Source organism: Panthera onca, chromosome D1, assembly GCF_046562875.1.
Source record: "Panthera onca isolate mPanOnc1 chromosome D1, mPanOnc1 haplotype 2, whole genome shotgun sequence".
In the NCBI taxonomy this organism is placed as follows: domain Eukaryota; kingdom Metazoa; phylum Chordata; class Mammalia; order Carnivora; family Felidae; genus Panthera; species Panthera onca.
Window position 1 is genome coordinate 100,473,461 of NC_138348.1, and position 16,258 is coordinate 100,489,718.

Consider the following 16,258-nt stretch of genomic DNA (forward strand, 5'->3'; position numbering starts at 1 on the left):
CATCTGTTTTGTGTCTTAAAGTCTTCATATGAGTGAAGTCATAGGATTTTTGTCTTTCTCTGACTAATTTCACTTAGCATAATACCCTCCAGTTCCATCCACATAGTTGCAAATGGCAAGATTTCATTCTTTTTGATTGCCAAGTAATACTCCATTGTGTGTGTGTGTGTTTGTGTGTGTGTGTGTGTGTGTGTGTGTATACACCACATCTTCTTTATCCATTCCTCCATTGATGGAAAAAGACATTTGGGCTCTTTCCATACTTTGGGTATTGTTGATAGTGCTGCTATAAACATGGGTGTGTGTCCCTTTGAAACAGCACACTGTATCCCGTGGATAAATGCCTAGTATTGCAATTGTTGGGTCGTAGGGTAGTTCTGTTTTGTTTTTTGAGGAACCTCCATACTGTTTTCCAGAGTGGCCGCACCAGCTTGCATTCCCATGGTCCCATTTTAAAAGCCATTATGTTAAAAGACACATCGCATACAGTTTTGCCTTTATAACCATTTTAAGTAGATAGTTCGGCATTAGTTATATTCATGTTATTGTGCTACCATCACCAGTGTCCATTTACAGAACTCTTTTTGTCTTGCAAAACTCAAAGTCTGTGCCCATTAATCACTAACTTCACATTTACTTGTTTCCCATCCCTTGGCAGCCCCATTCTACATTGTCTCTATGAACTTGACTATTCTAGTTACCACTTAACAGTAGAATCATAGTATTTGTCCTTCTGTGACTGGCTTGTTATACTTTGCATTATGTCCTTAAGGCTCCTCCACGTTGTATGTATCAAACTTTCCTTCCTCTTTAAGGCTGAATATTATTCCGTTGTGTGTACAGACCACTTTTTGTTTATTTATCCACAGATGGCTACATGGGTTGTGTCTACCTTTTGGCTGTTGGACAGAATGATGTTATGAATATAGGCATACAAATGTTAGATTCCATTTTTAAAAGCTTTTTAATATAAGCATTTTCAAATATATGCAAGAGGGAAGAGAATAGTACAATAAACTCTCATATGCTCATCATCCAGTTTTGACAGTTACCAACATTTTGCTGTTTTTGTTTCACCCTTTATCCCAACTTTTTTTTGGTTAAAGTATTTTAAAGCAAATTTGAGAAATCATATAATCTCACTCATAAATATTCATTTACTCATAAATATTTAACATTTTCATATATATATTAATATATATATTTTCATATGTGTATATATATATATATGGAGAGAGAGCGAGAGACTTTAAAAAACTTTACCAAAATACCTAACTCAAGGTCACCAATCCTGTCTTTTTCTTTGTTAGCTCTTAAAACCTATGCAATAAATTCTCAATTTCAAATGTTTTGCCATTTTAGAATATATGATTATAGATTATTTGTATTTAAATTTTTTTAATGTTTCTTTATTTTTTGAAGGAGAGAGACACAGAGTGAGAGCGGGGGAGGGGCAGAGGAGAGAGAGGGAGACACAGAATTCGAAGCAGGCTCCAGGTTCTGAGCCGTCAGTACAGAGCCCGACACGGGGCTTGATCTCACGAGCCATGAGATTATGACCTAAGCTAAAGTAAAATGCTCAACCAACTGAGCCACCCGGGCACCCCACGATTATATATATTTTAGATTCTAGTTCTCCCTTGACATATTCTGTCTTTTCATCTTTTTTGTATATCTTGTCCTGTGTTTTCTTTAACATAATAATTGTCATTTTGAAGTCCTTGCCTGCTAACTCTGAGTCATCTTTGGTTTTGCTTTAATCTCTTGACTATTGACTTCAATCTCTTGACTATTGGTCACTTTTCCTGCTTCTTCCCATGTTTAGTAATTTTTTGTTGTTTGCTAGATATTAAGGGTGACATGTTGTAGAGACTCTGGATTATGTTATCTTCTGTGGTGTTGAGTTTGTTCAGGCAGGAAGTTAAGTTACATATGGATCAACTTGATCATGCTGAGGGTTGGTTTTAGGCTTTGTTAGGGTGGTTTTATGAGTTTTACTTACTATTCCTTTGGCACAGTCCTTACTCCTAGGGCTTTGTCTAATGAGGCCTCAACTGAGTGCCTAGAATATTTACAGAGGTCTCTCCTTATAAGCTAAATCTGAACTCCATCTCCTGAATGCTATGGGACATCTAAAAATTTCTCTGTAGCTTTCATTCTCCCATCAGTTTTTTTCTGCTAGGCCTTCCATTGTCTTGCTTTGCATATGTGCAGTTTGGGAGTTGGCCAAGTACCTGAGTGGAATTTCTATGCTAATTGTTGGTGTTCCTTTTCTGCTATCCCACCACCCAAATTCTAGCTGTGTTACTAGCCCCTAACTCTGATCTCTTTCCTCTACCCTAACCTACTTCTCTTTGCTTGACCTCTGTCTCCCTAGGTTGTGGTTTGGGGTGAATATGGGGTTTACCTCTTATGCTTTCTGTGAAGAATCATAGTCTTTTGCTGGTTATTGTCCGTTGTCTGCAAATAGTCCAACTTTTATAGATGGTTCAATATCAGCTACTCTTTCATAATCAAAACTAAAGTCTACAATACTATTCTTATACCCAACAAAATTAACAGTGTTTTCTTCTAATAAATAAAACAGGGCATGTTTAGCTCTCTCTACTTGTCCCAAAACGTCTTATTATAGTTTGCTCAAATCATGATGTAGCAAAGCCCATACATGCATTAAGTTGATAAGTGTCTCAAATTTTTTATCATTTGTAACAACCCTAACCCTCTCCGGCAGACGTCTACACACTTATTTCTATGCCATTTATTTGTTGAAGAAACCGGATCATCTTGTAAAATTTCCTGCATTATGGATTTGAATCCTTATCGTGTCAGTCCGCGTGTTCCTCTAGGTCGCGATTTTGTGTAAAGTGGTTTGGTTAAATACAGGCCAACATGGGGGCGATGGGGACAAGACCACTTCGTCGTCTTCCTCTTGCATCATCTCAGGAGTCGTGTAATGTCTGGTTTCCCCACTTTTAGTGATGTATAAAGTTTTATAAAGTTCTTATAAAGTTTCCCATCAGACCTTGACGTAATGGTTTAGCTACCCTTCTAATTTAGTTGCTTAGACACATATTTCATTAGAAATTGCAAAGTTGTCATTTTCTGATTCTCTCATTCCTTCTGTGCATTTGTGAATTCTAATTCTTTTGTGGAGAACTTTGCCTATAAACTGTTTAGAAAGTGTAGTAAAGGCAAAATAAGCGCTTGATTCTTTTCCTTTATGTATTAAATTTCAGAATGATGAATTGGTACCCTACCAATCTCCAGTGGTGACCAGAAAAGTTGATTTAATTTGTAATATCAATGTGAATTTATGACTCTTAATACATTTGATGTGTGTCAGTCCCTTGAGCCATTAGTCTTTTGATGTTTAAAGTTTTCCACTTGGGCCAGCAGGAGCCTCTTTAAGTTGACACCTGTGTCCTTTTGACATGTTCCCATGTCCTTTTGATGACTTCCTTGCTTTTAGGTAAGCTATCCCAGGCCTACCCTGAATATTTCTCATCTCAGACCTGGAATCAAACCTGTCTTCTAGGGGCTGTGGTCCTTTCAAGTGGAAAATAGCACATAGAGACCAGAATCTGTGCCCTAGGGATGCTTATTACTGCTGCTGGTCTGTCATTGCTTAGAGGCCTTTTCAGGGCACAGAGGTAGGAGATCTGTATCGTTTATATAGAGAAAAGTAAAACACGGGTTTGTACTAACATCCCAATTGAAATGTAAGATTTCAGTCTTTTTAACTTCTTGAATATTGTATATTTATATCTTGTTTTTCTTATGCTGAAAATTGTGGTTCCAAATGACTTTGCGTATTACATATTTGATATGAGTGAATGAGGGCAATATTGATTCACAACAATCCAGTATTATTACAAATACTAAGGAGACTGGTTCTTTTTTCCTTAAGTTATATCCCATTAAGGCAAAATACTGTGTTTGTCACTTAAAAAAATTACTCTCTGATTGGTTATGTCACAATTTAACTTACAACTAGGTCCATTTTTTCCCAGTTAGGTTTCAGGTGTCAGAAATTACTTTTTCTTCTGTTTGATTAAACTGTGAATTGTTTGATTTATTTAAAACATTACGTGTTTCCAAGGTTAAAGCTATAAAACAGTACATTCACGAAAGTCAAGTTTCCATCCCTTTTTCATCCCCCTGTAAGTAACCATTTTTAGAAATTTTTTACTTGACATTTCTTCTTTTAGAAAACATATACACACGTATACACATGCACATTTGTATTTTCTCTTCCTTCTTGCAAACAGAGGCACACCATACATATTTTCTTACACCTTGCAGGGATTCAAGGATAGAAACTCATCGATGGACCATGAAACCTTAGTCTAAAAGGGAAGACACGCATGTTAAGAAATAATTGTAACACAGCTGTTCACTAATATTATAGAAATATCTAGAATAGGGGCGCCTGGGTGGCGCAGTCGGTTAAGCGTCCGACTTCAGCCAGGTCACGATCTCGCAGTCCGTGAGTTCGAGCCCTGCGTCAGGCTCTGGGCTGATGGCTCGGAGCCTGGAGCCTGTTTCCGATTCTGTGTCTCCCTCTCTCTCTGCCCCTCCCCCGTTCATGCTCTGTCTCTCTCTGTCCCAAAAATAAATAAAAAAAAAACGTTGAAAAAAAAATTAAAAAAAAAAAAAAGAAATATCTAGAATAAAGGCCATTAGACACAGATTTTCTAATTTGTGCATTTTCTTCTAGGGTAGGTGAGTAGGTTAGGAAAAGCTTCAGATAAATGACCTTTCAGCTGGCTTCTAAAGAATGAGCTTGATTTGGAGCCTGTGAATTCTAAGAACCAGGGAATAACCTCAGTATTACAAAGTTAGCCAACCCACGTTTGCTAGTATATTAGTGTAGCAAGTGAAACATTTGCATTACGTAAGAAATGTCTGAAGAGCATTCTTTTTTTTGAAATTTTTTAATGTTTATTTATTTTTGAAAGAGAGAGAAAGAGAGCACGCAGGGGAGGGGCAGAGAGAGAGGGAGATACAGAATCTAAAGTGGGCTCCAGCCTCTGAGCTGTCAGCACAGAGCCCAATGTGGGGCTCGAACCCACAAACTGTGAGATCATGACCTGAGCCAAAGTCGGACACTTAACTGACTGAGTCACCCAGGCACCCCTGTGTGAATAGCATTCTTGAAAGGCCTTTCAGAATATATGAGTTTCTGTTTCATAGGCTGCCTGGGCTTCACGCTTAGTCTAGAAGTATTTTTTTAAGGAGCTATAAGAAAACAAATCCTCCTTTATACATTAATGTGAAAGAACTTCATATCAAAAGAATAGCCTGTTGGGGCGCCTGGGTGGCGCAGTCGGTGAAGCGTCCGACTTCAGCCAGGTCACGATCTCGCGGTCCGTGAGTTCGAGCCCCGCGTCAGGCTCTGGGCTGATGGCTCGGAGCCTGGAGCCTGTTTCCGATTCTGTGTCTCCCTCTCTCTCTGCCCCTCCCCCGTTCATGCTCTCTCTCTCTCTGTCCCAAAAATAAATAAAAAAAAAAGTTGAAAAAAAAAAATTTAAAAAAAAAAAAAAAAAAAAAAAGAATAGCCTGTTTTTGTTTTAAAGACTTAACATAAATAGTACTTAGTTTACAAACTTTGTTTAGTGGCACAATGAAGAATTAAGGAAATATGTCTTTATAAGTTTATAGACTTTTCTCTCATTGATATTTCTTGAGGTAATCTGTAGTTATGAAGCATCGATCATCTGCAGAGCATTTTTTTTAATGTGTATTTATTTTTGAGAGAGAGAGAGAGAGAGAGAGAGAGAGAAAGTGCAAGCACAAACGGGGGAGGGGCAAAGAGAGGAAACAGAATCCAAAGCGTGTTCCAGGCTCTGAGCTGTCAGTGCAGAGCCAGACGCGGGGCTCGAACTCATGAACCTCAAGATCATGACCTGAGCCAAACTTGGACGCGTAACCAACTGAGCCACCCAGGCACCCTTGCAGAACATTATTTTGTATATAGTAAGGAGGCAGAGGGAAAGATAGAAACAGTTCTAGGCATATCTTATGACTGTCTCACAAAGAAATTGTGTTTCCTCAAGACCTTTAAGGAAGAAGTTTAATTTACTTGGGATAGACCGAAGAAAACATATAATAATAATTCTGTATTCCAAATAATTCTGTATCCCAGTTGCAGTGGTAGTTCCATGAATGTACAGGTGTGACAAAATGAGATAGGGCTCTACTCACATTGTACCCGTGTCAGATTCTGGGTTTTTTCTATAATTATGTAAGATTTACCCACTGGAGGAACGTGGGTGAAGGGTACATCGGACCTGTCCGTACTGTCTTTGCAACTTCCTGTGAATCTGTGATTATTTCAAAGTAAAAAGTTTTTTAGAAGTGTATTACTCTGGCAGTTGTTTTGAGAGTAGATCGCAGGGGGCCAAGGACTGAATCAGGGACACTCGTTAGGACCAATGTGACGAGCGATTACAGTGATCCAGGAGGGAGATAGTGGCTGTTGGCTAGGTTGCTGACACAAGGGTGGGGTGGAGGTGGCATGAGGGATTGTTGAATTCTGGGTATATTTTGAAGGTAGAGCTAATGAAATCTGCTGATGGATTGGATGTGGGTGTGGGAGAAAGAGAAGGGGGTGACAGCAAGGTTTTTGGCCTGTAAGCCTGGGAGCATGAAGAAAAGAGATAGCAGCTGGGAGTACTGGGGTAGCTCGGTCTGTTATGCGTACGACTCTTGATTTCAGCTCAGATCGTGATCGCAATGTTCATGAGTGTGAGCCCTGTGTCAGACTCTGTGCTGACGGTCTGGAGCCTTCTTGAGATTTTCATTCCCCCCCTCCCCCTTTCTCTTTCTCTCTCTTTCTCTCTCCCTCCCCGCTTGTGCTCTCTGTCTCAAAATAAATAAATAACCTTAAAAAAAAATGATTGCAACTAGATGTAGGAGTAAGTAAAGCAGGCTGCTGTAAGGTAGTTGGATTCTTGGCAAGGAAAACAAAGTACCAAACCTCTGTCCCCCAGTCCTCGGCAGCTTGGGACCTGCAAGAGTTAGGGACCTGTGATGTTACAGTGAGTGCACTCTTGTTAACCTGCTCCCCAGCAGCTGAGTTCTCTTGGCCTGGCCCTGGCTCTTCTGGAAAGGAGCGTTTGTTTGATAAACAGGAAGTCGTTTCCATGGGTGTCGAAAGAAGAAATGATAGAGCTGAGTGGCAGAGCAAAGAACGGGCAGCTGTGGTTGGCTTGGAATTGGCAGAGACGTTCTCAGGTAGCCACCTAAGCTGAGCACACGGGCCCCTTTCCCCCCATTCTAGACGGGGCTCTCTCTTTATCATGAAAAATGAAAAGTTTCTGCCCTGTTGTTTGACCTGCTGTCAGGGTACAGTCATTTTCAGCTAGTGTTTTGGGTCAGTTAGAGTCACAGACTTAGCAGACAGATGGAGACGCTCTCTGTTTATAGTGGAAAAGTGACTTATTTTAAGAAATGTTGGCTCCCCACCACCATCCCATTAGTGGCCTGCCTCTGATACTGCAGTGAGGCTGAGCAAGGGAAGTGAAGACCGCCTCGTGTGTATTTTTGCTCTTTGAAAGGTTAGAATCTAAATGTACCACAAGATATTTCTTCCTGAGTCAGATTAGGACAAAATTACAAGCAGTGAATTCTGAAGCAGACTTTCTATGCGTGCCTGCTCTCATGCCTTTAAACTTCAGAATTCATTCCCTCCACTTCTAAGAACTGTGCTCCTCGCGACGTGTGCGTATCACCCGGTGTCACTGACGTCTTCCCAGTTTGCGAGGAAGAGCAGATAAAAACGATGAAAGAAGTCCAGTGCTGCGTGTGATTTGTGGTGGTTTACACTCCTGCCTTTTGATAAGAGCTTGAAACAGGAGGCCCATTTTCTCCTTTCAGCTGAGAATCCCCTCATCCTTGTCTCCGCTGCCGTGGTTGGAATGAAGCTGTGATAGACAAGAAACTTGAAATTGGCCCCGGAGGTAGAGTGGCAGCTAAGTAGACAAGTAGCGAATTGCCAACGAAGGACCCACAGTGTGGCAGGGCTGGAGCATGGCCCGGCTCTGGGCCGGGGGCCGGGGAGCCGGGGGCATGGCTGCCGTGTGGGAAGTTGGGGACTGAGGGTGGGGTTGTGTGTCGCCCAGTGTTTAGGAGAAGTAGCTCCCCGAACCGCCTGGAAGAAGCAGAACGATTCCTTAGCGCTCCTTGCCCCTGGGGTTTATCCCCACACAATTCAGAATGTGTTTTACTTTGAATACTGAGTGGTTCGGGAGCCAGTTGGTTTCTTTCGCATTCTGAGGTCACCCCAGTATTCATCCAAATGCCGTGACTTTGTGGCAAGTCCAGGCTGGGCCGCGGCTCTGGGTTTCTTTGCTGGAAGTTAAACATCACACGTGAGCTTGCAGCATTTTCACTGCCTGCCCGTAGGGCACACTCCGACGTGAAGCAGCCATTTGCCCCCTGGCAGCCGAGAGGCGGTTTCAGCAGGGGCTGGAAACCACGGCAGGCTGCTGGCTTCCTGGCACACCCACCAGCTCCCGTGGCTTTGCTCTGAAAGCAGACTAACAGGGATGGGAGGGGGGGTGGCCGTGGTGGCGGTAGCAAGATGGGCCAAAGTGAAAGCGGAGGCCGGGGTCTGAACGGTATAGAGCCGTTAAGATGATCCTGGATGGCGGAAGAGCCCAGTGCTCCCAAAGCTGAGAAAACCTGAACGTCAGACACAGCAGCTGGAAAAAAAACATCTGATGCTCGCAGCCTGCACTGTAGAAAGTGATTTGTTGATCTTTGCATTCGTAGCTGTAGGGATACCGTAGGTGTCTTTGGGAAAATACTATATAGTTGAAGCTCTTTCATCCAGCGTGCTGTCAAAAATACCTTTTAACCAGAAACACGTAACAGTGACGATTGATGTATATCAATGCCTTTAAGCTCTGCAGAATCCCGGCCCCCCGCCCCCCGAAGAAGCAAATGCTTAAATATTCTTTGTATGGTACTGAGTGGGCCTTCTTAAAAACAGCTTTTTAAATGTCCTTGGAAGTTAGAGTTCTATCCTATATGGTGACTCTTAATCATAGTACCAGTTTATTCCCAAACACGCTATCCTTTCTTTGGCCATAGCATGTAACAGGGTTTATTTCCGTTCAGCAGATCAAGAGGTGGGGATATTGGCAGCATAACCGATTTGTCCAAGGACAACCAGCGTGTCATTGTGGAGAAAAAATGGGACTAGGCTGCATTCCACCGGCTCCTGGCCTGTGTAGCAATTTTGAGAACTTTCCAATCGTTTTAGGAAAACAAAGTACTTAGAAAATATAAAGAGTCTTTTTTTTTTAATAAAAGAAAATCACTTATTTTGGAAATCACGAAATTAATCATTCTGTTGTATTTAAGAAGCTCTTTGATGTGTTCTGGTAATTAGTATTTACTGCCAGACGAATGTCTCTTGGGCATTTTAATTAATGGGTGGCTTGGCCAAATGAGCTTCTGATGGTAAACCTTCATAAGGGTTTATTTTTATGTTTCTCAAGAATAGCTGTCTCTTCAAAGCCCTTTAATTAGACAAAGTTTAGCAGCTAAAACATATTATTAGAATAATTAGGCCTTGGGTTAAGAGGAATAGGGGGTCAAAGGAGCAGGTACTGCTAGAGAGTGGCGTCCGAAAATAAAACCTAGCGTTTCACATGTGATGGATGTCCCGTTCTGTAACAGCTTACATTAAGTGACTCTCCCTAGTTAGGGACTTTGTGTTGTTTCAGGTTCATGTGACAGATCTCACCTGAAGTGTAAATACACCAGAGTGCACCCTCGTTTATCACTACCTCTGAACTCCTGGAGAAAGTGGTGGTCTAGACCTTAACCCTCTAAGCTAAAGGCTTCCTGTTTTCTTTCTTGTTTTCTACTACCTTGGTCATCGTGGCTATAATAAGTGATTGCTTTTTGAGGAAAATGCTTCAAAGAACTGGCGTAGGAGCCACGTGATAATACTAACAATTACAATAATTCCGTTGAAGGGTCTTTCTTAATAATTTAAGTGATGCTCTGAGACGCTGTTCTTAAAATTACTGTAGTATTTGATCTCCAATATTTTATGCTCTTTGTGGTCAGAATGCTCTTTGAATTATTTGAAAGTCTGCTGTGTGGATGGATTGGCATTTGGCTCCCCTTCTTCACGCTCCTTGTCCTAAGCCCGTTCCTTGTCCTAAGCCCTCCATCTTGGTAAGCACTACGAGGGCGTATGTTTTATCTCAGACTTCCTCTTTGTGATGAAGAAAAGATCTATCCGACTGGTCCTGTGGGTGATCAAGATGGCGCCAAAGACAGCTGGGTAGGAAGATTGAAACTACTACCATTGATGAGCAGACAATAATACACTTGTTTATATCATCTGATTTTTTACTTTCCCAGTATCTCGGGATGCTTACGATGGCAAATGTGTCCTTCTCCCACCTAGATTGGTTAGTTTAAGGATAGTGCCAATGAGACTATTGGAGGTTTTAAGTAGAGCAAGCTGTCTTGCCAGTGTTTCTAATCTCATCAGCTGTTATGATCTGGGTATGTTGTTAGATGAAGAAATGGGTTGAGGATTCACTGGTTCAGAATAAACCTGCCACTATTAGAAAAAAAGTACTTACTTTTCTGGTACTGGTAATTAACACTGGTACTAATTGGTATTGGTACTGGTAATTAGTAATTCATGGTATTGGCTATGGGTCAACCAGCTCATTTTTAAATATAGAAGATAGTCTGATTTATAGTATTACAAAGTTTATCACATGTAAAATCTTTTGCTATACCTTAGTTAGCCACATAGCCAATGAAATAATTTCACTGAGGTGGTAAAAGCTTCCTTTATTTTCAGTTGATGTTGTCTGTAAAAACTAACAGCGGTTTAATAAATACTTGAAAAGCACAATAAATGCAGACGGAAAGATACCGACATATTCCAGTATGATGCATTCCAGAGTATAGTCACCAAATAAGTACATTTTTATGTTAAACTTTAAAACTTTGAGAAAGTGGAAGAGACATTAGCATCGATGGGCTCCTATATAAAGCTGTTTTCCCCCTTAGCAGTGACTAACTTCTGTCTACTCTTCCCCCAAATGATTGATTATCGTGATTCTGCTTTTTGAGTCACGCGTTAGCACAGGAAATATTGCTGATTCTTATCTTCATGTATATGTTTGCTGTGTGTATGTAATCTTTTGCAATGGAGATAAGAAAAAGGAGGTGTTGAATGTTATGATTTTCCAAAAATACCATTAAAAGCCTCAGAACTTTTTTTTTTCCTTCTTACAGTAGAGCATATGTATTCTTATGCATAGTTATGTATACTTAAAACGGTTTGGATACTGCTTGCCGATGGGTTTTTATAGATACAAACTAGAGCCACCAATGTTGCCATTTGTTTGTTTCACTTCTTCAACTGTTCATCTGATAGGCCCCCTTGCATCCCTCCTGGAGTCTACCTTTTGAAATGATACCAGTGTGCAAAATGAGAACTGACTGTGCTCTTTTTCACCACAGACCACCTGGTGGCCCATGGCAGAATGGCAGAGAAGGAGGCCCGTCGGAAGTTCAAACAGATTGTGGCAGCTGTCTATTTTTGTCACTGTCGGAATATTGTTCATCGTGATCTAAAAGCTGAAAATTTGCTTCTGGATGCCAATCTGAATATTAAAATAGCAGGTGAGAAGTGTGTTGAGGATGTGAAATGGGAACAAAAGAACTTTTCCTTCAAGGTTCTTAAGCCAGGGATTGTCTATTTCCATCTCTTCAGAAAGAAGTAATGTGAAAATACAAGATTTGTGTGTTGGGGAGGGCTTGAAAATTGATAAGCTCTAAAAATACATTTATGTTACTTTTCATGCAGTATTAGATGGAACTAGGCCGGGGAGCAAGAAGGAAAAGAGTAATGTTTAAAGTTCTCTTATTTTGGGGGCGCCTGGCTGGCTCAGTCGGTTAAGCGTCCGACGTCAGCTGAGGTCATGGTCTCTTGGCTCGTGAGTCCGAGCCCCGCATCGGGCTCTGTGCTGACAGCTTGGAGCCTGGAGCCTGCTTTGGATTCTGTGTCTCCCAGTCTCTCTCTCTGCCCCTCCCCCGCTTGCACTCTGTCTCTCTCTTAAAAATAAATACACATTGGGGCACCCAGGTGGCTCAGTCAGTTAAGTGTCCGACTTTGGCTCAGGTCATGATCTCACGGTTCATGGCTTCGAGCCCCGCGTCGGACTCTGTGCTGACAGCTCAGAGCCTGGAGCCTGCTTCAGATTCTGTGTCTCCCTGTCTCTCTGCTCCTCTCCCACTCACACACACACACACACACACACACACACACACACACACTCTCTCTCTCTCTCTCTCTCTCTCTCTCCCTCTCTCCCTCTCTCCCTCTCTCCCTCTCTCCCTCTCTCCCTCCCTCCTTCAAAAATAAATAAACATTAAAAAAAAAGTGCACTTAAAATTCTCTTATTTTGGTTGACAGTCGTTTTTGAATAATAAGGAATAAAGTGTAGCATAAAGCAGTGAGAACAAGTGTTAAGCTTGTGTACTCCATCAGCTTTACTTGAAGAGGTGGATTTATGGCACTGCTGGTATAGAGCATGCTTATTGTGCAGACTGCAGTTTTATGATAATTTAGGAAAAACAGATCTTCTATTGGTTTAAAGGCAGTTGATCTCTTTGTGTGCTCACATTTCACTCATCTGTTCATCTGAAGGTGCCTAAAAAGTACTTTTCACTGCCTCGATCTGCTCCTACTTCAGTTTTAATGAACGATCAGCATTTGCCTAGCCAATACAAGCTCACCACCTATTGATAAAAGAAAGTGGCTGCAGTCTAGACAGAAACTACAAACATGAGTAGAAACCAGTTTTTTTTTCCTGACAGTTTTCAGTATTGCATTGGGTGTCCCTCATCTCACGGGTCAAAAGGGAGGTGGGGGGGTCCTCATATATCAAACGGTACAGCTAGAATGTAATTGCCCTGGAAGCCAAAGTAAAAAGCAGTTCTAGAGACTTCCCTCCTTAAAAGGGTGGGCGTGGAGAGTTGAGACAGTATTCTATTACAGGTTAAAGTACCTGCGTTGTACCCTTTCAGGTTGGTGACTCTACAGACTGTTATGTGTAGATGAGTCTGTCCTCTTTCCAGGCTCTGCTTTCACATCCTTGGAATGTCACCTAACTTTTTATTTACCTGTGTTATGCTGACAGATGCACGGTTGTTTCGTACTTTCACATGGTTGTAAGCTCTTGGAGTCCTGCATTTGCCCAGTACGTAGTAGACAAGAAAGAGATGCTTTCTTTATCTTCTATAAAATTACATTTTTCCTTTGTCCTTATGTCTGTTTTCTGTTCTCCAAAGCTCTCTAGACTCTAGCAGTTCCCACAGAAGTGGGTAGTATGGAAAGACCTGGCAACTTCAAACCCTCTTTTGTCATTTTTCACTGGAGCTTCAATTAAATTAATGGCAATAACATCTACTAATCGTCGCAATCCTTAGAAGTATAATAAAATGTTGTGTTAGTTTCCTATTGTTGCTGTAATAAATGACCACAAACATAGTGGCTTGAAACAATATACATTTATTATCTTAGTTCTAGAGGTCAGAAATTGGAAACGAGTCTTTTTTTCTTTTTTAAAAATGTTACTCCATTTTTTAATTTTAATTTCAGTATAGTTTTTTTTAAATGTTTTTATTTATTTATTTATTTATTTATTTATTTATTTATTTATTTATTTTATTTTTTTTGAGAGAAAGAGAGCACGCAAGCCAGAGGGGCAGAGGGGCGGGGGGAGACAGAGGATCCAAAGTGGGCTCTGTGCTGACAGCAGTGAGCCCGATGTGGGGCTCAAACTCACGAAACGTGAAATCATGACCTGAGCCAGAGTGAGTGAGACACTTAACCGACTGAGCCACACAGGCGCCCCTTAATTCCAGGCTAGTTCATATACAGTGTATATTTAGTTTCAGGTGTGCCCTGCAGTGATTCAACAACTCTGTACATTACTCGGTGCTCATGAGAACACATGGCACGCTTCACGAATTTGCATGTATCATCCTTGTGCAGAGGCTGTGCTAGTCTTCTCCGTATCGTTCCACTTTTAGTCTGTGTGCTGCTGAAATGAGCACCTGAAATGCGTCTTACGGGACTAAAATTATGGCGTTGGTAGGACCGAGTTCATCTGGCGTCTCTGGGGAGTCCATCTCCTTGCTTTTTTTTAGCTTCTAGAGGTCCCTGTGCTCTTTGGTTCTGGAAGTTTCCTCACAGCACTCGTGCTCCCATTGTCACATCTCCCACTCCTGCCCCGATCCCCTGCTTCCTCTGAACGGGACCCTTGTGGTTACAGTGAGCCCTCCTGGATAATCCAGGATGATCTCCCCATCACCCGTTCACATCAGCGGAGGCCCCTTTTTGCCGTAGGTAGCACACTCACAAATTCAACGGGGTAGGATGTGGCTGGCTTTTGAGGGGTTTTATTTAGCCTGCCACAGATGGGATGGTAGTGTTTTTTGGATTATTGATTTGGGTAGTGAGCTAAAGGAAGGCCCTCTTTTTCTTCTCCAGTTGTATTCTACCTTCACTGAACAGAGGTTGAAGAATTCTTATGCTTCCTTGGTTCTTGATTTTGACTTTAGAACGATTTTGATTTAGTTAAGGGAGATTAGTATGGCTCTTTGTTTTTGTTTGAGAAACCGAGTGTAAAAGCAGGGGTCAGTGATAACTGAAATTAGAAACTCCACGGACAAATACTTGGGTGGGAAGATTTTTAAATGCTTTTCTTTGTTAATAGTTCAAACAAATCCGCGTAGTCACCATCAGAGTCTCTACCTGCTGGTGTATAATTACAGACTCCTAGGAATGCTGGCAGCCAGCCGTGTGCTCTCTGTGTTAACACATACGGTGAGAGTTTTAAGTTTATTTAACCAGAGTCTGCATTTTTATTATTTGTTTTGCCAAGAATGCTGAGCTCCACTAGTTTTGTGCCCTGCTACACTATCTAACGTTGTCTTTGCCCGTCATGCCATCATTACATCGTCCCTTGCCTCCCCATCCACGGTTTTGCCTTCTCTGGTTTCACTTACCCACGGTCACCTGTGGTCCAGAAGCAGATGGTCTTCCTCACATGTCAGGTATGGTCAGAAGGTCGGTAGCAGCCCAGCACTATGTCACGATGCCTCGCTTCACTTCACGCCATTCACCTCACTTCATCTCGTCACATGGGCATTTTATCATCTCATATCATCATGAGAAGAGGAAGGGTGAGTGCAGTACCGGAGGATATTTTGAGAGAGACCAAATCACATAACTTTTAGTACAGTATATTGTTGTAATTGTCCTATTTTATCGTTAGTGATTGTTACTCTCTTACTGTGCCTGATTCATCAATTAAACTCTACTATAGGTATGTGTGTATAGGGAAGAACATAGCATATAGTGTTCAGTGCTATCCACAGTTTCAGGCGTGCACTGGGGGTCTTGTATCCCCTGTGGATAAGGGGGACTATTGTCCTCAGTTTCTCAATCATTGCTTGAACTCCCTTTCTTATACAGCAATTAGTAGAAACTCCACTTCTCCTCTGCTAGGTCGTCTCTGCTGTTAGTGGGCCAGTGGGAGAGATGCCTCTAGTTGAAGCTTATGACAGCATGACGAATTTTGGAGAGGTAGATTGGGTGATTGTGACAGGTTAAGATCGGAGAAGTAATGAAATCAATTCTAAATGGGATTATTTTCTTTAATTAATTAAAAAAATCTTCAGAGCGCATGCGAGTGGGGGTGAGAGGCAGAGGGAAAGAGAGAATCTTTTTTTTTTTTTTTTAAGTTTATTTTATTTTGAGAGAGGGAGAGACAGAGAGAAACCCAAGTGGGGGAGGGGCAGAAGAGAGGGAGAGAATCCCAAGCAGGCTCCATGCTCAGTGCAAGATCATGACCTGAGCCAACATCAGGAGTTGGCCGCTCAACTGACTGAGCCACCCAGCTGCTCCTCCTTCTGGGGTTTAGAATTAAAAAATTCTTCTTAATGACAGTAGCAAACCTGTCTTATATAGAATTATTTAAAAGATGTTTCGGTAATTAGTATTCCAGAATAAACATTGGTGGTTTTCAGAACAAAGAATTGTATTTGTGAAAGGCAAAGTTACCAAGTGTACAACTAAAAATGTGTAGTGGTCCTCTGAACACATACCTATTGTTAAAGGTTCTTTGTTCAGGTGTCATGGGCAGCAAATGCTTAGACCTCTGGAAAGTTAAATAAACCCAAATTACATTTATATATGTGTGTT

The 16,258-nt window shown here is 41.5% G+C and overlaps 1 protein-coding gene and 1 non-coding gene across 11 annotated transcripts in view; one reads left to right on the forward strand and one right to left on the reverse strand.

Moving 5' to 3' along the window:
* The window catches only part of SIK3 (SIK family kinase 3), a 241,684-nt gene that overhangs the window by 152,182 nt on the left and 73,244 nt on the right, over positions 1–16,258 (forward strand). For all 10 annotated transcript variants that reach the window (XM_078432773.2, XM_060604824.3, XM_078432769.2 and 7 more), the window contains exon 4: positions 11,506–11,667. In XM_078432773.2, coding sequence (XP_078288899.1) covers positions 11,506–11,667 — 162 coding nt within the window. The remainder of the gene's footprint in view (positions 1–11,505; positions 11,668–16,258) is intronic.
* Positions 13,998–14,106, reverse strand: LOC132662595 (U6 spliceosomal RNA). Its single transcript, XR_009602621.3, has one exon. It is a non-coding gene; the product is annotated as a U6 spliceosomal RNA (small nuclear RNA).